This window comes from Acomys minous (assembly GCF_964271855.1).
Source record: "Acomys minous genome assembly, chromosome: 14".
Lineage (NCBI taxonomy): Eukaryota > Metazoa > Chordata > Mammalia > Rodentia > Muridae > Acomys > Acomys minous.
Window position 1 is genome coordinate 65,847,406 of NC_140496.1, and position 23,107 is coordinate 65,870,512.

The window sequence follows — 23,107 nt, forward strand, 5'->3', positions numbered from 1 at the left end:
ATGGTGGAAAAGGGACAGTTACGGTCTGTTTACGCAGAGGGGGAGGCCGCATGGCAGTTGCTGTCAGCCCTTTCAATTCAGTTGTGTGCATGTGTGTGTTTAAGGTGTTTACGTGTGCTTCGGTCATTAAGGTTATCAGTAGTCCCTGGATCTTGTGTTAATTCATGTGTGAATACATTTCTTTGGAAAACAACCCCCCCCCAAAAAAAATCAAAACAAAAAAAAATCAACTTTGAGCTGGAGTACCCAAGTGGTCAGACTGGTTTAAAATTTATTTTCTAGAAGGTGGGCGAGAGAGAGCTCAGTGTGTAAAAGTGCTAGCTGTGGAAGCCTGGTGACTCAGATTTGATCCCTGGAGCTCAGATAGACAAACAGATGTAGTGGCTTTCCGACAGAGATGGGAGGTAGAGACAGGAGAAGTCACCTGGGCTGGTTGGCTAGTCTGGACCACACAGGGCATCCACAGAAACGAGAGAGACCTGTCTCAGCGCGGTGGAAGGTGGGAAGTGACTCTTGAAACTTGTCTTCTGACCTCCACACATGCACTGTGGCATGTGACACGCACGCACGTGTCATACACATACACGTGCACACACCCCTGCAAATGCCAGTGATACAGACACCCGCAGCCATGCCATGTATTTGGTAGGGGGTTGGGGGCTCAAAATTGGATCTCCATGCTTGTTCAGTTAAGTATTCTTATCCTCGGAGCCCCAAGCAAGGCTTAAAAAAAAAAGATATATTTATTATTATGTATACAATACTTTGCCTGCATACATACCTGTAGGTCAGAAGAAGGCATCAGAGCTAGGCATGGTGGCATACACCTTTAATCCTAGCACTTGGGAGGCAGAGGCAGGCGGATTGCTGTGAGTTCGAAGTCAGCCTGGTCTACAAAACGAGGCCAGGACAGCCAAGGCGACACAAAGAGATCCTGTCTCAGAAACACATCACATTATAGATGGCTGTGAGCCACCATGTGGTTGCTGGGAACTGATCTCAGGACCTCTGGATGAGCAGTCAGTGCCCTCTGAGCCATCTCTCCAGCCCCCAAGCAAGGTTTTTGCTTACCACGGATGGCAGTGCAGGTGAGAGCTAGTCCTCAGTGTGGCCAGAGACGCCCAAGCTGGGCAGAGTTCAGCTGCAGACCATGCTGCACACAGCTAGTTCCTTCTTCCCTAAGGATGCTCATCAGAATCACCTGGGAGGCTTCAACGCATGGCTCCTCGCAGACCACGCCCTCCCAGCAATACTGGCCCAGTAGGCGGGGTGAGGCGTGTTCATTTATTTTAAAAACTTCTGCAAGGATTTTGATGCTCTATTCAGGAAAGAATCAGCGATCGTGGCAGATTTTCAAGTTGAAGTTCTCGGCCCGGCCCTGCAATCCAGGCTTCCGTAGCTAGCTGGTGGCTTAGGTTAGGTTAGCTATTGTCCACTCTCACTGGAGTTATGGACTCATCGGTGCATTTCACCCATCCGCAAGAAGCCCTCACCCACCAAGAAAGCACAGTGTGGATGGCGGGCCACCATCTCTGCACATGCCTGCCTCCCTTCCTCCCGCACTGTTCAGATGCCGGAGGCACTGTTCAGATGCAGGAGACACTGTTCAGATGCCGGAGGCATCTCTTGAGCCACAAAGCACAACCCAGAATGAAGCTCAGACCTTGATGACCTCATCATATCAGGACCAGAGACAATTGCCTAGCAACCCTTCCAGAGGGACCAGAAGAGTCCACACCTAGCTCCGGAGTCTCTAACTGCGGACAGGGCCTCTTACAGCCTGGTCCACAGAAGGAAAGCATCAGTGACAGTTGTGCTTCTTTCTTCCTCCAAAACTATTTTGAAATCTGGAGTACAGCTAAGAGAGAATATTTGGGACGTTGTCGGGATTGTCTTTTGTTGCAAGGATGATTAATCCATGCCAGGAGAGCGTTCTGCCACTGATCTACAGCCCTAACCCGGGAGGAGGAGGAGGTCAGCCAGCCTTCTGGCTCAGCGGGAGACCCTCAAGGCAAGAAGGTGGCCAGCAGTGGCCTTTGCATGCTCGTGCATTGACATGATCCTTCATGTGACTCCAACACACACACACACACACACACACACACACACACACACACACACACACACGCCCCTCAACCTCACCGGAAACAAGCCTCATTCCTCTTCTCAGGAAAGACTTTTGAACTCTTAAGGAAGAAACCCTCCAGCATCTACAAGCCCTAAGCCATAAAACCCTAAAGAGAAGTCAGACTGGCTTTGAAACACCCACTGGAATAACAGTTGGCAGATGTGGTTTCAGGCCACTTGTTTGCAGCTCCTATCAGTTTGGAGAGGCACCAGCTGATTAACCCGGAAAGGTCAAGAGTCAAGGAGGGAGGAGCTGTTTTTACAACCACTGTTTAAGTACATACATAATGAGCTCCAATAAAACGCTTAAGATCACTGACTGTTCTTCCAAAGGTCCTGAGTTGAATTCCCAGAAACCATATGGTGACTCACAACCATCTATAATGAGATCTGGTGCCCTCTTCTGGTGTGCATGAAGACAGTGTGCCCATATTTAAAAAAAAAAAAAGTGGCTGACAAGGGCTGGGGACTGTGCTTCCTGTTAGAAAGCGCTCCTCCATGAGAGCCCCCTGTCCCGAGTGTGCTTTATTAAGGTGCCCGACCCTAGAAAAAGGAACAGCGTGGGGCTGGGCTACAGAGGCCCAGTGAATGCTTCAAGCCGGTGCGTCGGACTGCAGCTGAGCTCTCCCTTAAGCACAGGGTGCCACTCACTCACCCACGCAGCCCAGGCTTGTGAGTCTTAGCTTACTGAATTAATTAGCCATCCAGAGTTGGAGTCCTTTAAAAAAAAAAAAGGGTTTTTATTAGGCCTAATGTAGTATTTTGACATTTATAAAAGATTTTGATTGCTGGGCGTGGCGACACACCTTTAATCCTAGGAAAGGCAGGGAGATCTCTGTGGGTTAGAGGCCAACCTGGTCTACATAGTTCCGTAATGACACACTGAGGCAAAAATAAATAAATAAATAAATCATTAAAGTACCAATTCTGTCTTTTCCAAATTCCTAGTCTAAGTAAACAAAACAAAACAACAACAAAAATCCACCACCACCACCACCAAAAAAAACCCGTGTCTGCCTTGGCTGGGACCAGTGCTCCAGAGTGACATTTAAAAATCACACAAGTGCCTCCACTGCGGGAAGCCATGGTGTACATGACTTAGGAATTGAAATCTTTCTAACCTACATGATGGTCCTGAGGGATTAAGTGAAGCCAAGTGGCATCTTCATTAAGACCCAGAGTAGCCAGGCATGGTAGCGCACACCTTTAATCCCAGCTCTGAAGAGGCAGAGGCAGGCAGATCGATATGAGTTCGAGGCCAGCCTGATCTACAAAGTGAGTCCAGGACAGCTAAAGTTGCACAGAGAAACCCTGTCTTAAAAAACAAAACAAAAACAACAACAACAACAACAAAAAGACCCAGAGTTACTGTGGTTGGTAGGTTGTTTTCTTTATGAAGTTTGAGGATACACAAATTGTAAACTGCCTGCATGAATACACTGTGTGATGTATTAATAGCCACCCTGGGTGCGATTTCTGATGCAGACTTGGGATTGGAGAGTGAATGTCAGCTGCTTTGTCCTGCTGAAAACAAAACCCAAAAAGTCCCCCAAACAGCCTTCTCGGGGAGAATGGCTCTCGGCTGCTCTGTTTGGCCAGATCTTGGTGCAGAAAGGAGGCTAACCGCAGCAGGGGGATGGAATCGCTGCGTTGCACTGGACTCACTTGAACGGCTTCCAAGCTTTGCCGAGAGCAGATGTTCACAGGCCCCAGAGGCAGAGGGTGGAGAGGTGTGAGAAAATACATGACTCAGGAGGCGAGCGTGTTTTTTTCCAAGAGGAGGAAAGGGCTGGAAAGGGCCTGGCTTTCCAGTCCCAAACCCAGAAACCCCAAATGGGGTCCTCTCTGCACTACCACCAGGCTTTGGCACAGCTGGACAGACATGTGTCTGCTCAGCAATGCCGCAAGTTCTGCGCCCAGCCCTGGGCGAACCTGTCTCATCTGTGCCAGGATGTCGTGCCCTGTGCACTAGATCACACACTTTGCTCCAGGGGCTGTTACTGTGTTTGGAGCTGAGCAAGAGCATTGTTCAGAGCTGTTATTAATTACAGTTCTTTTGGAGGAGTTAGAATCTGTGTGTTGAAACTACACAGGCCAGAGAAGTCTCCTGACTACAGTTGTTGCGTCTTTCCGATGCCCCCTGGTGGCCGTGTGCTATTAAGTGAACACCGGGCTCCCAGCTGTTAGCCCCTTGGACTTACACAAAACTTACTTTGCTGGATTCCTTTTAGCTTGCACTTAGAGGGATGTGACCCACTCCGAATGTATGTGGCAGGTGTGGTGGCTTGGCCTGAGACCCAGTTCGCTGGAGGTGGAGGCAGGAGACTAGCTGTTACAGGCCAGCCTGGACCAATGAGATCTCGCCTGAAAAATACAACCAACCAACCAACGAAAAACAACAAAACAAAAACAAAACAAAACAAAGAACCTCTCCCCCCCCAAAACCCAACTCAAGCATGGTGGAGCACACCTTTAATCCCAGCACTTGGGAGGCAGAGGCAGGTGGATCTCTGTGAGTTCGAGGCCAGCCTGGTTTACAAAGTAAGTCCAGAACAGCCAATGCAGCTACACAAAGAAACTCTGTCTCAAAAAAGCAAAAACAAACAACCAAAAACCCCCAACCCCCCAAATGATTTTGATATAACATTCTGAAGAAAACACCAATTCTTATAATTCTATATTGCAAATTCCTTTTTTAAAAATATGTATTCTTTTTACATTTTAAAGTAGTGTGTGTATGTGTGTGTGTGTGTGTGTGTGTATGTGTTGGCATGTGCCATGGCATATACGTGGAGGTCAGAAGTCAATTTGTAGGCATCAGTACCTACATGATGTAGGTTCTAAGGATCAAATTTAAGCCATCAGGTTTGGTGGCAAATAACCCTACCCACTGAACTATCTCACCAGCCTGGAGAATATCAGAGAAATTTAACACTTCAAGTTTACCCATACTAGCACTAAAAGTTTGAGACATGTTTGTTTTCCTTTTTTGAAGGAAACAGAAAATAGAGAAAAGGGGCCACAGAAGGACCAACTGTGGGAGGTTTTCCAGTACCATCCACGAGAAAACACTGTGCCAAGATTCACCTCTTGGTAAGCTATACGGGTTGGTGTACATAACTGTTAATGATCCCCTCTGTGCCAACCACTCACAGTGAGTACCAGCTTGCCGTCTGCCATTGTGATAGCATTTCATTTGACTGGGAAGGTGTTTGGTTGGTTTTGGTTTGTCTGTCTGTCTTTCTTTCTTTCTTTCTTTCTTTTTTTTTTAAGATTTATTTATTACATTTACAGTGCTCTGCCTACTTGTACACCTGTAGGCCAGAAGAGGGCATCAGATCTCATTATAGATGGTTGTAAACCACCACGTGGTTGCTGGGGACTTGAACTCAGGACCTCTGGAAGAACAGTCAGTGCTCTTAACCGCTGAGCCATCTCTCGAGCCCTGGTTTTGGTTTTTCAAGACAGGGTTTTTCTGTGTTGCCTGGGATGTCCTTGGAACACTTTGTAGACCAGGCTGGCCTTGAACTCACAACGATCTGCCTGCCTCTGCCTCCCAGGTGCTGGGATCAAACTCCAGGCCTTAGGACAGTGTTTGCTTTGTTTTCCTGTTTCAAAAGGCAAAGAACCAGTAATGGGCGATTCAACCTTGGAGTGGGTAAGCAGCGTGAAGTGTCAATGCATGCTTCGAGACGGTCACTGTGCCTGTCATCACGCTTCCGAGCTAGACCCATAACTGCCCCTGGTAAGGTTACCAGCCCTGTGGCAGGTGCCGCTGACTCGTCCACATGCGTTGTTCAGGGGCAAAGAAAACTGCTGAGGATGATAGAGAGGTGAGCCGGAGGCCTGCCTGCTCAGGCAGCTCCTGAGCTTGCCAGCATCAGTGGAACCAACCATCCTCACAGCCGAGCTGGAAGTGCCGGCCAGAGAGCTGACACAGCATGCTTATGAGCATGCTCCCTGTGCCCAGAGCCTTGCTGGCCACTCAGCATTCTGTTAGGGCCCACTTGGTTCTAAATTGCCCTTTCTTAGGATGGTTATGTTTTCAAATACTAGTGTTTTGGAGGGCTGGGGAGGTGGTTCAACAGTGAAGAATGCTTACTGTTCTTACACTCGTTTGGGAGGCTCACAAGAAATCTAATGGCTTCTTCTGGTACACACACACACACACACACACACACACACACACACACACACACACACACACACCTTCAAATACTAGGCTTCATGAACTGAACACTTCAAAGCCCTTTCAATGGTGTCCTTTCCTTTTCCCAACAGCGTTGTACTGCAGGAATGTAAGGCTAGCACTGTAGCACGTCCATCGGGATGCAGCCACACGGCCCAGTTAGTTCCCAAAGACAGTTCCCAAATCGTAAAACAGCCACACTCTTCTCATTAACTTTAGGTTTCGGCCGGGCATGGTGGCACATGCCTTTAATCCCAGCACTTGGGAGGCAGAGGCAGGTGGATTGCTGTGAGTTCCAGGCCAGCCTGGTCTACAAAGTGACTCTAGGACAGCCAAAGCTATCACAGAGAAACCTTGTCTCGAAAAACCAAAAAAAAAAAAAAAAAACCAAACAACAACAACAACAACAACAACAAAACTTTGGGTTTCAATTTTGGAAAAAAAATTTTTAATTGTAAATATATTACTTTGCTAATAGAAGATGAATTCATTACTTTTATTTATTTTTCAAAGGGGAAATGAGAAAAATTTTCTTGCTATGTTGCCTGTGCTGTCCCCAAACTCTGGGGCTCTCCTGCTTTAGTGAGGCAGTTAGGGTGACAGGCAGGTGGCACTGTGTCCACTTCCTGTTACTATTGATGGCGTGGAGGATCCAGGACCTCACAACGTGCTAAGCAAGAAGCTCTGCCACTGACCCACGGTCCAGCCCCCTATTACTTTTAAATGAAATAATAAAGTATCTGTAATGTCTCAATTTAAACTTTAAAAATATCCTCAGAACGTTCATTTAGCCATAGGAAGACCTGGATACTGAAATGTTTTGCACTTTATATATCAAGATACCTTTGCCAGGCTGTCTGCAGCTGAGGGACTAAATAGTCTATGGCAAGTCTGACACCTTTGTAAGATGGGAGTTATATTTATTTTATAGATAAGGAAATACAACTTGCCTGGGTCAAAGCTAGTGTATTGGTTATCTGCCACTTCATGACAATCTATGCCAGAACCTAATGACTCCAAACAGTAACCAGTAGTATCTGGAAGTTTCTATGGCTCTGGCCAGAGGATCTGGCTCCAGAGTGGGTCACTCATGTGCTCATTAACAGGGAGACTCAGTGGAGCCTCCTAGAGGCCGTTGTTTATCATTGAGATATGACAGCCAGCCTCCTTACAAGCAAGGGACGAGGGGAGTTGGGTATTAGATTGTCATTGCCGCTTTATTTTATTAGACATGAATCCATACTCAAGGGTTCAGACCAACCCCTTCCTTTTCCCTGTGGTGCTGGAGGTGGAACTCAGGGCATTGTGTATGCCAGGCAAAGGTTCTACTGTCAAACCCAGGTGCCACCTTTCAACGCGAGTATTGGCCTGGCGTGGTGGTGCACACCTTTAATCTCAGCACTTGGGGAGGCAGAGGCAGGTGGATTTATGGGAGTTTGAGGCCAGCCTGGTCTACATAGTGAGTTTTGGGATATCCAGGGCTATGTAGAGAGAGCCTGTCTCAATAGATGGATGGATGGATAGATAGATGAATAGATAGGTAGACAGATAGATAGACAGACAGACAGGTAAAAGATGTCAAAGAATTAATATAGATATTTTCAACCATCACAGCTATTAAGTGGCAGAGCCAGGCTTTAACCCCAGGTCTTGCTTACACCCTCCCCTGCCCCAGCCCTAAGCACCCTGGTCCTCACTGGCATCTCCACAGCCCACAGTGTGCCCAGCACATCAGCACTTAACTCGCCACGCTGTTCATGACTAAGCCTAACAGACCTATGCTCTGTGTAGGGTCGGATCCAGGGCCCGGCTTCTGTTCTGATTCTGACAGCTCCCAGAGAGTCGGCAGTGAAGAACCACCGAAAGGTGAGGCCAACTTGACTCCAGAAGGGGCAGGGAGGGAGGGAGGGATGGCCATCATCCCCAGGCAAGGGGCTGTATTTTCAACCTTTTTCTTTTAGAATTTTATTATAGATATGACACTCCGGGGCAAGATGACTTCAGTCACGGTGGAGGATATACCTTTGTCCGGTCTCACTTCTTACATGGAAATAAAATGTCTTCGTCTTGTAAGTACATCTCCTGTATGACCCTTGCCTGTGCCAATAACTGCATTTCCCAGGCCCTCTCTAGCCGGGTGGCTGCCTGGGTCTCTTGCACTTACTGGACACTTCCAAACTCGGTTCTGCGGGCAGGTGGCAGGAAGCTGAGCAGGGGCTGGGAACCGGAAATGCCTATGGCAGAGGGCTGGGAAGTTAGGGAGTGCTGCACCAGTCAAGGGAGCAGCAAGCACGCGCTCGGAGCCAATGAATGGCAAACTCCACTGTTACTAACCCCACTCAGCGTGCCCAGAGCACACGCCTTAGACACACTGCTGCTAATTTCCTTTTTTTTTTTTTTAAACATTTATTTATTTTATGTATATGACTGCTCTGTTTTCACACACACCAGAAGAGGGGGGAATCAGATTCCATTACAGATGGTTGTGAGCCTCCATGTGGTTGCTGGGACTTGAACTCAGGATCTCTGGAAGAGCAGTCGGTGCTCTTAATCACTGAGCCATCTCTCCAGCACAACTGTTGCTAATTTCCAATGCAAACATTTGTAATCTTTGAAGAAACATTGAAACCACACACTTATTCATAAGGATGACTAAGGTGCAGCACCTCCCTCCCAAGAAGTTCTGAACTGAAAGGAACTTGGTCCCAAGTAAAGAGAGCTCAAAGCAAAGACGAAAGCAGCATCAAAGGATGCCGTGGGCACAGGGAGCCTGGGAGGAGACACAGCCTGTTTCGCTCCAGCAGCCAGCCACGCCCACTTCTCTAACAGAGGCAAGCGCTCTTCTCCATCCCTTTAGAATTCTTCCTCTCTGAGGCAAGCACCAGGCAGAATGTTTCTCACTTTTCGCAGCTGCCAATGCCAGAGAGAAAACAACGCCATTTGCCTGACTTAGTCACTGGCTCCTCTCTACCCTCCCCAGATGACAAATCCCCCAACTGGACACGTTCTTCCAAAGTGAGTCACGATTCTGCAGAAGCCACATAGTAAATTTCTTTACTGTCTTCTTGATCTTTGGGCCTCTCCTCCTCTTCCACTCCCCCCCCACTCCCCCCCCCCCACTCCTCCTCCGCTCACCCCCGTTGCCCTCTCTCCTTTCTTCTTCCCCTTCTATGGTGTCAGGATGGAACCTGGAGCCTCACACATGTAAAGCAAGTGTTCTATTACTGAACTACACACCCCAGCCCTGGATTTATTCTTTTAATACAGATATGAGAAATGTCACAGAGTCACTGAAATGTGACCCGGAACTCCCTTAGGAAACACAGGGGCTCAGGGCTAGACACCACCGGAAGGCAGCTTTCCTTCAGTCTTGGATAAGAACCTTCAGGAAAGGAATGACCATCGGCTGCCGCATCTGAGACAACGGAATCTATCCGGTGTTGCTCTGCAGTCCGGCCTAGGACTGAATCCCATGACACTGAGCTCATTTCAAATTTGTATTTCCAGCTGGGCGGCAGTGGTGCACGCCTTTAATCCCAGCACTTGGGAGGCAAAGGCAGGCAGATCTCTGAGTTCGAGGCCAGCCTGGTCTATCTACAAAGTGAGTCCAGGACAATCAGGGCTACACAGAGAAACCCTGTCTCCAAAACATACAAAACAACAACACAACATCAAATGTTTATTTCTGTTTCTGACTCAGTCTGTCTCTACATTTAGAGACAACTGGCAATTGAGACTGAATGTATTAGCATCTGTGTTCGTGACCCAACACTGGATGGACCAGATGCTTTACTCCATACCTTTTGGTGTCTACCCTGTCTCCGATGAGTGAGTGCTGATTTTCTTTGTCCAGTGGAAGGTGGCAGAGCTACGCTATGTGGCACCAGTGACTAAGACAGGGATGCAGATGGAGGCTGGAGGAGGGGAAACAGGAAGGGGGCTCCTCAGCAACAGAAGTGTTAGCTACCTTTCTTACTGCACTCATGTTACTCCTGACAGAAACAACCTGGGGGAAGCTTTATGGGTTCCTGGGCTGAAAGGGTCCAGTCCATCACAGCAGAGAAAGCATGGTGGTGGGAGCAGGGTGCAGGCTGGTAACACCTTTTGTAGAAAGCAGAGCCCTGGCTGGAGGCAGAGGCAGCCTGCAACCCATAACACCCAACCCTCCTGTGATCCACCTCCGCCCGCTAATTCCTACCACCGCCTAAGGCTTCTCCACTTCCTCAGACATCCCCATCAACTGGCCACCAAGTGTTCAAAGGCCCAAAGCGGGTTGTGGTGGGGGCGGTAGTGAGTTTTGTATACATACTGTATCCGACAGTGCAGGTCCCCCTCCCTCCCCCACTGACTTATCTCTCTACCTTTCCTTGGTATCTCCTTGGTTTCCACAGTGACTTTCCCATGGCTCTCTCTGGCATCTAGTTTCTCTTCTGGAATGATCTTAATAATGTAGTAGTTAGTTTCTGACTCCGACAATCTTTGCTGCTGAAGTTGGTGAGGAGTCCAGCACTCACTTGGGTTTTGCCTTTTGGAAGCGGCACCCTCCCCACATTCACCAGATGCAGTAGTGGCCCAGAGCTGAAAACCAGGCCAGGTCACATGAGTCTAAATCCCTGGTCTCTTGTCTGCAAATAAATAAATAAATAAATAAGTGTCCATATATGTATAATTTTGAGTAGGGTCTCACTCTGCAGCCCAGGCCGGCCTTGGGCTTGTGGCAATCCTCCTGCCTCAGTCTCCTGGGCTCTATTAGAGTTTTATGTTGGTTATCATGGTCCACATCTAGAATACCAGCACTCAAGAGTTCAAGGCCAGCCCGGGGTACAGAGACTGTCTCAGCAAAGCAGGAATAAGGCCACTAAGATGGCTCAGCGGGGAAAGGTCCTCGCTGCCAAGGCTGCCAGTGTGAGTTCAATCCTCGAGACGTGTGGTGGAAGGAGAGGACCGGCTCCTGCAGGCTGTCCCCTGACCACCATGCGAGCACAGTGACATACGCGCGCTCGCACATAATAAACCAAGAAATGAAATAACGATTTAAAAATAAGGTTGAGTTTCTTTTCATGAATTCAGGAGTCTTGAAAGAAAATTCTGTTTTCTGTGTTTCTTTTTTTTTTGGTTTTTCGAGACAGGGTCTCTCTGTGTTAGCCTTGGCTGTCCTGGACTCACTTTGTAGACCAGGCTGGCCTCGAACTCACAGCGATCCACCCGCCTCTGCCTCCCGAGTGCTGGGATTAAAGGCGTGCGCCACCACGCCCGGCTTGTTTTCTGTGTTTCTTAACTCTGTTACTTATATACTTGTTAGGTGTGTGTGTGTGTATCTTTTTTTTTTTCTAGACAGGGTTTCTCTGTGTTGTGCTGGATATCACTTTGTAAACCAGGCTGACCTGGAACCCACAGACATCCGCCTACCTCTGCTTCCCGGGTGCTGGGATTAAAGGTGCGCGCCACCACTGTGGGGCTGTTGTTTATTTTTTATAAGCTGTTTCATCCATACTGCAAAGCTGAGGAAGACATCGCCACCATTTGAAGGTTTCTGGCTTTTGGATTTGGCGGGCTCTTACTGTGTATCCCTGCTGCCCTGGGACTTGTAGTGCGTACCAGGCTGGCCCCCCACCTCAAAGACCTATGGAGGCCATGTTGATACTCTGAATCTAATCACAGCTGACGTTTTTCAGCTTGTTCAAAACCAAAACGGATCTGTTCCCAGAGAGTGAACTCGGAGCCTTTTCAAGATGAGCACAGTTCTGTGGCGGGGTAAGAATTTTATTATTACTAATAACAGAAGCAGGATCAGGCATGACCGATCTTGCCCATAACCTCTAAATTTGGGAGGCTAAGGCAGTCTTGCTTACCAAAAGCTGAAGTCTAGGCTGGACTACATGGTGAGTTTGAGGACAGTGAGGCACAGATTAAGACTCTGTCCTAAAAATTCAACACACACACACACTACACACACAATAGGGTGTCATTATTAAGGTGCATACATTATACCATTAACTACCTAGACAAGATTACAGGTCCTGGGACTCAGTCCTAGACCTATCCAGTGTTACTTCAATCACTGACTTGCTCACTCAGCCAACATCTAGGTGCCCAGTGTGGACACTGTGCTGCGTGCTGAGGCTGCGACCACGGCGTATCTGCTCTCCAGAGCTGTGAGTGTCAGAAGAGGACCATGCAGGGGGCATCTGACCTGATTTTTTTTGGGGGGGGGGAGGGGCACGGGGTTGAGAGCCTGAGCTCAAAGGAGAAGTATGAATGAACTACCACAGAACATCAGGATCGATGTGAGGAACATTCTAGAGTCAGGCTTTTTGAGGAAGAAAAGGCCCTTGGGCAAATTCAGGAACCTGTCAGTGCGTCAGGAGCCCAGAGGGAGGGAATGGCAGGGGCAAGATGAAGCAGGTGAAGGCAGGCTGCCTCAGAGTCTTCGGAACAATGGGGAACCAAGGGAAGGTTGAGAACTGTAAAAGATCTGTAGTCAGACATCCTGGCTTGCGCTTGCAATCCAAGCACTCAGAAGGCTTAGGTAGGAGTTCTGGCTGGAGAAGTCTCATAAAACAGAACAAAACAAACAAACAAAGAAAAAAACCACTGCAGTTAGTAAGAAGTGAGGAATGGGTTAGAGGAGCCCAGAGGCCAGACGATACAGTGATGGGAGAGTCCGCTGGTCACGGAAGCTCATGGAAGCTCACGGAAGCTCAGGGTGACGGAGAGAAGCTGAGTGTTAGAGCTGTTTAAGATGGAAACAACAGCAGGGCCGAGGGACAATGGTCCAGGCTCTTCATCCAGACGGACCCAAGGCTGCTACCCAGAAAAGCACAGTGATTTAAATAACAGCATTTATAGTCAGGCAGAGCAGGGATAACCCGTGATCATGGCTCAGAGGCTGGGGCAAGAGCATGAGGGAGTCTGAGGCAAGCATGGACCTACAGAGCAAGCACCAGGACAGACAGGGCTCATGATGAGACTGTCTCTAAAACCCACCCCGCCCCCAAAACAAACACAAAAAAGCCACCAAAACAAGGGGCTGAAGTTTGGTTCCTGGTACCCACACCAGGGCCTCACAGATGCCTGAAACTCCAACTCATTAAAAAGAGAAAACCAACAAAATAATGTATTTTGGAGACCCTTTGGGCTTATGTCATATCTCTGTCCTTAGGAAGGTGACTTACCCTCCCTGAGCCTCTACTTTCCTGCACATAAATGGGAATTATAGAACCCGATTAACCAAGACCACATAGACAACACCTAGGATAGTACTTGGCTTTAAATTACAGTGGGTACGGGCTGGAGAGATGGCTCAGAGGTTAAGAGCACTGACTGACTGCTCCTCCAGAGTTCAATTCTCAGCAACCACATGGTGACTCACAACCATCTATAATGGGATCTGATGCCCTCTTCTGGCCTGCAGGTGTATGTGCAGACAGAGCACTGTATACATAATAAAGAAAGAAATCTTTTTTTAAAAAAAAATTACAGTGGGCATTAAAATAAAATAAACTCAAAAAAATTAAAATGGGATGGGGACTTGGTGGCAGGAGGGAAGGGAGCTGCTGGGCGGAGAATGAGAGGGTAGGATGCGTGTGATGGTAATTCATCATGCAAGTGTGTTATGTGCATGTATGAAGTTGTCAGCGAAATTTAAAAGACTTAAAACAAGTGAAGTGCTCAGCATTGCTGGTCATTCTGTTTGAGGGAGGACTCCAGGGTCCCTGCACTCCCCGCTGCACCGTATTGCCACCCCATGTCTGGACATGGGGGGGGGGTGAGGGGGTGGAAGGGTTAATTAGTCAGGAGCCCTTGAGGGAGACCGACTCTCATCTAGAGGATGGCTCCAATGTGCTAAGTGAACTTCACAACCAACTGATGGGAATGTGCTGGGGGCAGGGAGACTGAGACGCTCTGAGGTGATTTCCCGGAGACCATACTGCTCACAAGTGTCAGTCCCAAAATAATGCTTAGTGGAGGGACCGACGCAGGAGGCTCCACAACAGACCTGTCTACAGGCTCGCGCTTGTGGCAGGCCCTCTTCATAAAGACGAAGGGGACAGGTCACTCGGAGCTGGGCACTAGACAACCCGAGTAGCAGTGGGCCTGCACCACGACCATCACAGGCAGACTTAGGACTGCCCCTCAGAGAACAGCAGGTAGAGTAGGGGGGACCACTGCTTTCACTTCCCCCACGGCTTTGGCTGCCTTGCCACGCAAGGGGTTGGAATTGGCAATGTTTTGTGTGTCTCTGTTTTATATATATATATGCAGTGTAGAAGGGTGGCCCTAAAAGAGAAAAAGAATCTCTTTGGACTCTTGGCTCTTTCTGTTCTGGAGAATACAAAACAAAATAAAAAACAAAAAAGCAGTGTTGGGATGGAGGGCCTCATTGGCTATAGCGACCACTTTTTCCTGAATCTCAGCTGCGGACAGCCCCATGAGAGGCAGGTCCCTCAGACACAGACACAGACACACACACAGACACAGACACACACACACACACACACACACACACACACACACACATACACATACACACACACACATACATACACACTCATACACACACACTCTCTCTCATACAGCCATCTTTGAACCTAGTGGGAGAGAGTGCATACAAATGGTGCCACACCCAGGTAAGTGTGCTTTTGTCTTCTAGAAAACATCCCAAGACTTACCTGACCTGTACCTCAGATTCTGTAACACCCTCACCCCACCTCCACTTCCTCCGGATTCCTGGAATCCAGTCCTCGTGTGACGGTCATAGCATGGAAGAAATGGAGTCTAAGGTGAGGAGCGAGGGAAAGCCTTGCAGTTCAGACACGTGGTCTTAACGAGCGCAGGGCAGCTGCCTTTCCAGCCGTTTATAGCATGGGCTTTCAGACGATCTGCTGCAGACAATTTCTGTTCAGCACTAATCTCACACGGGCCCTCAACAGCCACCTGGCTCGCATTAGTCCTAAACTGGTTCCAAAGGAAACTTCCTGGAGAAAGCGTTTGGTGGGTGGCACCTCTGCTGCAGGATTCCCCTGGCCCAGCTCGAAGGCCCCAGTCTGTTCCAGTGACAGTGGTTAGGGGTGCCGCCTACGTTCAGATTGGTAACGCCAGTTACTTTCATACACATGCGCGGTGCCCATGGGAGCCTTCCCTCAGTCCCCTTTGATGGACCCCAGGGCTGCTGTTTTTCTCTGCAGCAGGAGCAGGCCGGCAGGCTGCTTTCCTCGCCCTCTGATTCATCAGTCACGTGCTCATCTTTTCTCTCTCCCTTCCCTTGACAAATACATTCCATCTCAGACCGGTTGCCTAGGAGACCAACCCTCAAACCCAGAAATAAACGGCGCATGGAAACAGAATGCTCCAAAAAATTCCATCTTGTAATGTTTAATAATGAGCCAATCCAATTATCAGCGACATTCATGAGTTTATGTAACTAAAACATGTGGGCTTTTTCTCTGTAGATTTTAAACTCGGCTTTGGATCATGCCTTAAAGACAGCAACCATACTGAAAAAAACCACTGACCAAATGATTAAATCCATCGCGGAAGACCTCACCAGGGTGCAGCAGTGGAAGCAGCAACTAAAATACTACTAAGGCAAGGCAACCAAGGGTTAAAAGTTTTGGTCTTTTCCAAAATATCTGGAAATATTTTACTACAAAAAGTAAAATACTTACTGCAATAAGTAAAATACAAAAACATTTTATTTATGACACAATGGAGGGAGATGGCACTCTAGAGAAAACACTAAAACTATAAAAAATAAATTACACAAAGTGCTTAAATGGAGAAAAAAAACCACCTGGCCCTCTGGCATTTATGTATTTATGTGAAAATAAATCTATGTTCTTCCTAATTCATAACGAAATACAAACAATGAATAGCCTTTGTCTATTAGTCTGGAAAGTTTCACAGAACTGTTGCCAGTGAGCTGGGAAACGTCTTCTCGTGTGCTGACACAGGGCTGCATGACACGGTTCCTCAACCTATGACGGCTCACGTCCTGCTAAAGCCATAGGATAGCCAAAGGGTTTTAAGTGGAAAAATGCGTAGAATAAGCCAACCTACTGGGTGTAACGGCTAAATAACACACATCACGTAACACACTCCCGTTTCTCCCTGTGATTGTGCAGCTGCCTGGGAGTTGCCACTGCCCAGCACCAGGAGAGAACTCTGCTGTCTTATCATTGGCCTGGGGACAAAGATAAAAATCCAAATTTGAGGGCTGGGGAGATGGCTCAGCGGGTAAGGGTATTTTTGGCTGCCGAATGTGACAACCTGAGTTTGATTCCTGGGAGACAACCAACTCCTGAAAGTTGTCCTCTGACCTGTGCGTACAACACACACACACACACACACACACACACACACACAGAGGCACGCACAAAATATAACATTATAAAAATTCTAATTAGAGCCAGGCGGTGGCAGCACACACCTTTCATCCGAGCAGGGATGGCAGGGAGGCAGAGGCAGATCTCTGTGGGTTTGAGGCCACCCTGGCCTACAGAGCGAGTGTAGGGACAGCCAGGGACTACACAAAGAGAAACCCTCTCAAGACAAACAAAATCAAATTAGAAATAATTTCAACTAAATGCATACCAATTTTACACTGTCATTTAGCTGGAAAAAAAATTGTTAAGCTCAACCACTGCGGAGTTGAAGAACGTATCTACTTAATTCAACAAATTCCAAAAAGCACTTAGCTCACTGCTGTTCGGCGCACCCCGGTTCTCTCGGGGCGCTTCAAGAACGGCTACGCAGTGTCCTGTATGATGACTGGATTGTGGGTGTCGGGAGAATGGCCACATCATCCAAAGCTTGGGGACACAAAAGCTTGTATTTCTGCTGACTCATCCCTTGCCAGTCCTGGGGGGTTTCTATTCCTCTGGCACTATTGAGTGGCCAGAGCTTGGCCCTCACATGCTGATAGCTAACTTAAAAGGGCTCGGCTGAAAAGCAAAGTGTTAAGGCTAGCCTCAAAGAAGTGGTTGCTGCCGGGCGCAGTGGCGCACACCTGCCCTCGGGAGGCAGAGGCAGGCGAGGCGGATCGCTGTGAGTTCGAGGCCAGCCTCATCTACAAAGCAAGTCCAGGACAGCCAAGGCCACACAGGGAAACTCTGTCTCAAAAAACCAAAACCAAACAGAAGCGGTTGTTAGATGGTGTCTTTATAAACTTCCTTAAAAGCGAAACCTCTCTGCATCGTTTAACAGTGCAATTTCACTTACCGAGCCAGGTTCTGCAGACCCTGGAAAGAACGGGGTGGGGATCGGCAAGACTCCATGCTGATGGTTACACCCGTGAACCTGGTGGGGTTGAGAATCACCTGGGCACCCGGGTGGGTCTAGGACGGTGTCTTCAGAGGGGTTTAACTGAGGCAGGAGGAGCCTCCCTGAAGGGACGGCACTCCCCGTGGGAGGGGGTTCCCGGGATGAATAGCGGGAGAAAGGTAACAGAGCACCTTTCTCGCTGCTGCTTGGCTGTGAACAGTGAGACCTGCCCACCTCACACTCCCGGCGTTCTCCGCGATGGGCTGGAGCCCTTATACCACGAACCAGAGTAAAACACAGGACGTAGCGAGAGGTGGGGCTGTTGCTGAGGTGAACCTGAGCTTACAGCCATTCGGGTCGGGGAGGGAGGATCTTAGGATGCCGAGAGGAATGCGGACAGCGGGGTTTCGGATGGGAGCAAGGGCTACCGGAACTGGGCCACAGGGCTTCATGTCACGTTATGGTCTAGAACCTGGCTGCATTCTTCCCATGTCCTGAGGACTCCGGTGAGGCAGAATTGAGGTATTGTATATATATTGTATATAGTATATATACATTATATTGCTAGGCTGCCCTGTGCTGTTTAGATGTGTTGATAGTGGACTCTGAGTGAAGAGGGCGCTCTGTGCTAGACTCTGGTATGGTTACTCCCCGGCCCGAGACTTCCCACCTCAAACTCTCTAGAACTGTTCTCACAGGCACGCTCGAACTTGTCTTCTAAACAATTCCAAGCTCTGTCAGGATCTGTCAGGTTGACAATCAAGATGAGTGGCCATAAGTTCTCCCTTGACAGCCTGACATCCAAACACACTTTGTTGTTGTTGTTGTTTCTTTTTTTAAGTGTAACACCCCACTCCTGGTCCCTAGAGTCTCATGTTCATCTAACGCAAAATGCATTTAGTCCATCCCTAAAAGACCCCAAACTACAGCCACCTGGGAAGAGGGCTGGAGACAGAGCCTCAGCTGCGGGATTACCTCCATCAGACACATCTACGGGCAATTTTCTTGACTAATGATTCACGTGGGAGGACCACGCCCACTGTGGGCCGTGCCATCCTGGGCAGGTGGTCGGTCCTTCATGGTGTAAGAGAGCAGGCTGAAGCCGGACCGTGGATCTTTGTGAATTTGAGGCCAGCCTGGTCTAAAAAGCGAGTTCAGGACAGCCAGGGCTATGAAAAATCAAGAGAGAGAGAGAGAGAGAGAGAGAGAGAGAGAGAGAGAGAGAGAGAGAGAGAGAGAGAGAGAGAGAGGGAGGGAGGGAGGGGGAGGGAGAGCGCGAGCGAGCGCAGGCTGAGCAAGCCATGGGGAGCAAGGCAGTAAGCAGCACTCCTTCACAGCACCTGTCTCAGCTCTTGCCTCTAGGTTCCGGCTTTGGTTTCCCTTGATGACAGACTGTAGCCTGCAAGCCCAATAAGTCCTTTCTTCCCCAAGTTGCTTTGGTTACAGTGTTTATCACAGCAGTCCTCTTAAAGCTGAACAGCAAGTCTGCACTGCCTGGCAGCGACGGAGTGGGAACTTGCCCAAGTCCTGCAGCCTCAATCCCCACAGTTCTTTGTCTTCCAGGACAAAATGTACATCCTGGCCGACGACACACTTCCACTAGCAAGAAGCAGAACTACAGAGCCAAAGAACAAGGTCAGTGCGGTTAGGGACTTTTCCTGGATCCAGGAACCATGGCCCAAGGTCGTTGATGGATGAGGTCATTGTTCCTGTGTGGGGGGTATTGAGGCCTATGTGCTGGGTCTTAAGACTAGGATGGTGCTGCTGGCACGGAGTCACTTGTGCTAAGGTGTGGGGTCCTGTTACAATAGAAGACTAACTGCTATACTCACTATGCCCCCCCCCTTCCTCCCTCTGGGGATGTTTACTCTGCACCACTGTATACCTGAAGTATGTACCTGGTCATTTTAAAGGGCCTTACAGTTAAGAGAATGCTTTGGGGCTGGAGAGATGGTTCAGAGGTTAAGAGCACTGACTGATGTTCCAGAGGTCCTGAGTTCAATTCCCAGCAACCATGTGGTGGCTCACAACTATCTATAATGTGATCTGATGCCCTCTTCTGGACTGAAGGGGTACAAGCAGGCAGAACACTGTATACATATACATTATATATATAGAGAGAGAGGGGCGGGGGGAGAGAGGAGATATTGCTTTGAGATTGCTTTGGCTCTCAGGAGACTCTCAGAGACACCCAGTCAACCCCAGCTGACACGGTAAGGTCCCCTCTGCTTCAACTATGGGGCAATACTGGGACTGGACTTTGAGGGACAGACTAAATGCATTTTTCATGAAATGAACATGAGACTCCGGGGTCCAGGAGTGAAATGTTATGTTTATGTCAAGTTGGCGAGAGGCTTGTGAGAGTTAAACTTGATTGCCAACTTGACAGGACTTGAAATTGTGGAGGAGACTTCCGGGGACGTCTGTGTGGGCATTTCTAGAGTTTAACTGAGGTGAGGGACCCAGCCGGCACAGCACACTCCGTGGCCTGGGGTCCTGCACTGGATAAAAAGGACAAAGTGGGTGGAGTGTCAGTATTCACATCTCTCTGTTCCTGACCATGAATGTAACAGGACCAGATGCCTCCCGCTGTTACGCTTCCTTGCCTTGACAGACCCAACCCTCCTAAGTGAGCAACACAAACCCTTCTTTCCTTAAGTTACTTTTGTTTAGCTATTTTGCCAGCTGTGAGAAAAAAAAGTTAACACAACAGCAAAAGGTACAGGCGCTTAACAGTATGTATGTGTGGTGATTGCATTGGTGCAATTAAAAAAAAAAAAGAAACATACATATTTTCTAGAATGATGCACAAAAGCTATAGCTTCCAGGCAGGCTAGGTGGGCCTTTTATTTTATTTTACTACACTTCCCAATTACAGTCTTGTTGAAGTTAGGCTCAATGCAGACGCTTCAGAGGGACACTGCTTACTGGCTTGCTTTCTTATACAACACTGGACGACCTGCCCAGGGTGTCACCAACAGCGGGCTGGGCTGTCCCACATAAACCAGCTATCACAGAAGTGCCCACAGACATGTCCATGGACCAATCTGGAGGCAGCTTCTCAACTGAGGGTCCCTTTTTCCAGGTGACTCTAGTTTGTGTCAAGCTGACAAAACCAACCAGAACTATGTTTACAGTATAGTTGTTCTCCTGATCTCCTGAACTCAAGAATATATGAAGCGGCAGTCCTAAATAAGTAATGTTTTACAGTCCTAAATGAGTAACATTTTAGAAGTCATTAAAACTGCTTTTTTTTTTTTTTTTTTTTTTTTTGACAAGATTTCTCTGTGTAGCCTTGGCTGTCCTGGACTAACTTTGTAGATGAGGCTGGCCTCGAACTTACAGGGATCCGCCTGCCTTTGCCTCCCGGGTGCTGGAATTAAAGGCATGTGCCACCACCGCCCGGCTTAAAACTGCTTCTTGGAGCTTGCAATTGTCAGGGCTCTGTAGGGTAACAGAACTTATAGAATGTGGCTAATCTGTATCTATAGATATCTAATCTATCTCTATAAAGGGGCTTTACTAGAAAGGCTTACAGACTGTGGTCCAGCTAGTCTGTTAATGTCTGTCTACCAAGCAAAGGGTCCAAGAATCTAGTGGTGGTCCAGCCTGTGAGGCTGTGCGTGTCTCAGCTGGTCTTCAGCATATGCTGGAACCCTGAAGCAGCTTCTAATGCCAGTGAAGGAATGGGCTTGTCAGCGACAGCAGGCAACAAAGGCGGAGACCCTCCTTCTTCCGTGTCCCGCACAGAGGCTGCCAGGGAAAGCGGTGGCCCAGATACATCGTCCCACCTCCGAAGATCCAGGTTAAAAGTGGGTCTTCCCTCATCCAATGATTTAATTAAGGGAAAAAACCTCCCCCACAGGTGTGCCCAGGTGCCAGATGTCGTCAAACGGACAACCAAGAATGGCCATCACAGGGCTTATGAAAGAATTTTAACATTTAACTCTTGAGTTGCCTTTTAAATATTTATTATTATTGTTGTTGTTAGTGTTTGTGTGTGTGAGTGTTGGTGCACCTGTGCTGCAGCACACGTGTGAAGGTCAGAGGACAACTCTGTGGAGTTGGATGTCCCCTTCCACTGTTACATGGGTCCTGGGAATTGAACTCAGGTCATCAGGCTTGCGCGGGAAGTGTGTCTACCCTCTGAACCATCTTGCTGGCCCTTGAGCTCCTCCTGTGTAAGGACAGATGGGCAGATCATTGGCCTTTGCCCCCTCCTGCAGCCTCCCGACTCCATCATCCGGACACTCAACTACAGGTTTCCCAACCCCCAGTTTGGCTCAGCAGCTGAGAAGGCATGTAACACCTCAAACCAAGGCAGCTGCTATTTGTCTAACTGAGGGCAGCTATTCCTAGCTTTGGGACCTGGGAACTGGTTCAGGGTACCTAGAGATAACGCGGAGGCCAGTCTGTAGCTAACTTTGTGGCTTAGTTCAGGCTGAGGCGCTGCAAGAAGAGAGCAAAGACCGACAGCAGTTGTGTGTGTCGTGCTAGGTGCTAAGGTGCTAGGTGTGAGAACCAAGAGAGGAAAGGGGGCTTCAACTGTGCGTTGTCAGAACTTATGGGAGTAAGCGGGTGCGATGGACACACCTGTAGTAACAGCACCCACAGGAAGATGGACAGACCACTGCACACCCAAGGCCAGCCTGGGTGCATAGGGAGTTTCAGGCTAGCCAGGGCCTCAGCCTGAACAAAACTTAAGCTACAGAGTCGTGTGTGTGTGTGTGTGTGTGTGTGTGTGTGTGTGTGTGTGTGTGTGTTTAAACAAAGCTCCTATATTAGGCTTCGGCAGAGTGAGCCAGAATGAAGCCACTTGTGCTAGGTGAACTTTAAAACTGACCAGTTATTCATTTTTTAAGCCAGGAGATTCAGTCACCCGGCAGAGGAGGGCAGCCAACCTGCACTAGTGTGCTGAAGAAACCACTGCTTCGCGCTACAGGAGGGGACAGGACAATCAAGTGCCAACTGGGTCTTCTGGTCCTTGCTTTCTGTCTGTAAGGCTCATGTGCTCCACCTAACCTCTCTGTTTTTAATGCTACGCAACTCGTGAACGCACCAAAAGCCAATCAGACCATCAAGCCTGATTTACTGAAGAGAATTCTGCTGAACTTTTATGTGTTAGTTACGTCTTGCAGTGCTACTCGCAAAGTACTTGAAAGAACCAACTCAAGGGCAGAAAGACTGATTTTGGCTGGAGAGATGGCTCAGCTGGGCTCCGGTTCCAGCACCCGCACGGCAGCTACGACTGTCTTAGACTTCCTGTTCCAAAGGATCCAAGGATTTCTCTGGCCTCTGTGGGCACAGGCATGTACATGGTACACAGCCATACATGCACACAAAATACACAAATTTTAGCTGTACACTTCCCTGGCTCAGTTGAAGCTTTCTTATATAACTCATCAGTTTCCAGTCTGTGTGGGCTGATCTGTCTGCGACCTGATAGTCGCCAAGCCTCCCTACCCTTATGTTCCACCCTCCCACAAAAAGGCGTATTTGCATTTACACAATTTTGCACAATTTTTAAAA

At 48.5% G+C, this 23,107-nt stretch overlaps 1 protein-coding gene across 2 annotated transcripts in view; it reads left to right on the plus strand.

Moving 5' to 3' along the window:
* The window catches only part of AKNAD1 (AKNA domain containing 1), a 40,844-nt gene extending 24,611 nt beyond the window's left edge, over window positions 1–16,233 (plus strand). For both annotated transcript variants that reach the window (XM_084757022.1, XM_084757023.1), the window contains 6 exons: window positions 5,123–5,220; window positions 8,108–8,182; window positions 8,278–8,385; window positions 11,992–12,070; window positions 14,970–15,099; window positions 15,769–16,233. In XM_084757022.1, the coding sequence (XP_084613148.1) occupies window positions 5,123–5,220; window positions 8,108–8,182; window positions 8,278–8,385; window positions 11,992–12,070; window positions 14,970–15,099; window positions 15,769–15,903 (625 nt within the window). In that variant the 3' untranslated portion in view covers window positions 15,904–16,233. The remainder of the gene's footprint in view (window positions 1–5,122; window positions 5,221–8,107; window positions 8,183–8,277; window positions 8,386–11,991; window positions 12,071–14,969; window positions 15,100–15,768) is intronic.
* Window positions 16,234–23,107: the final 6,874 nt, after the last annotated feature.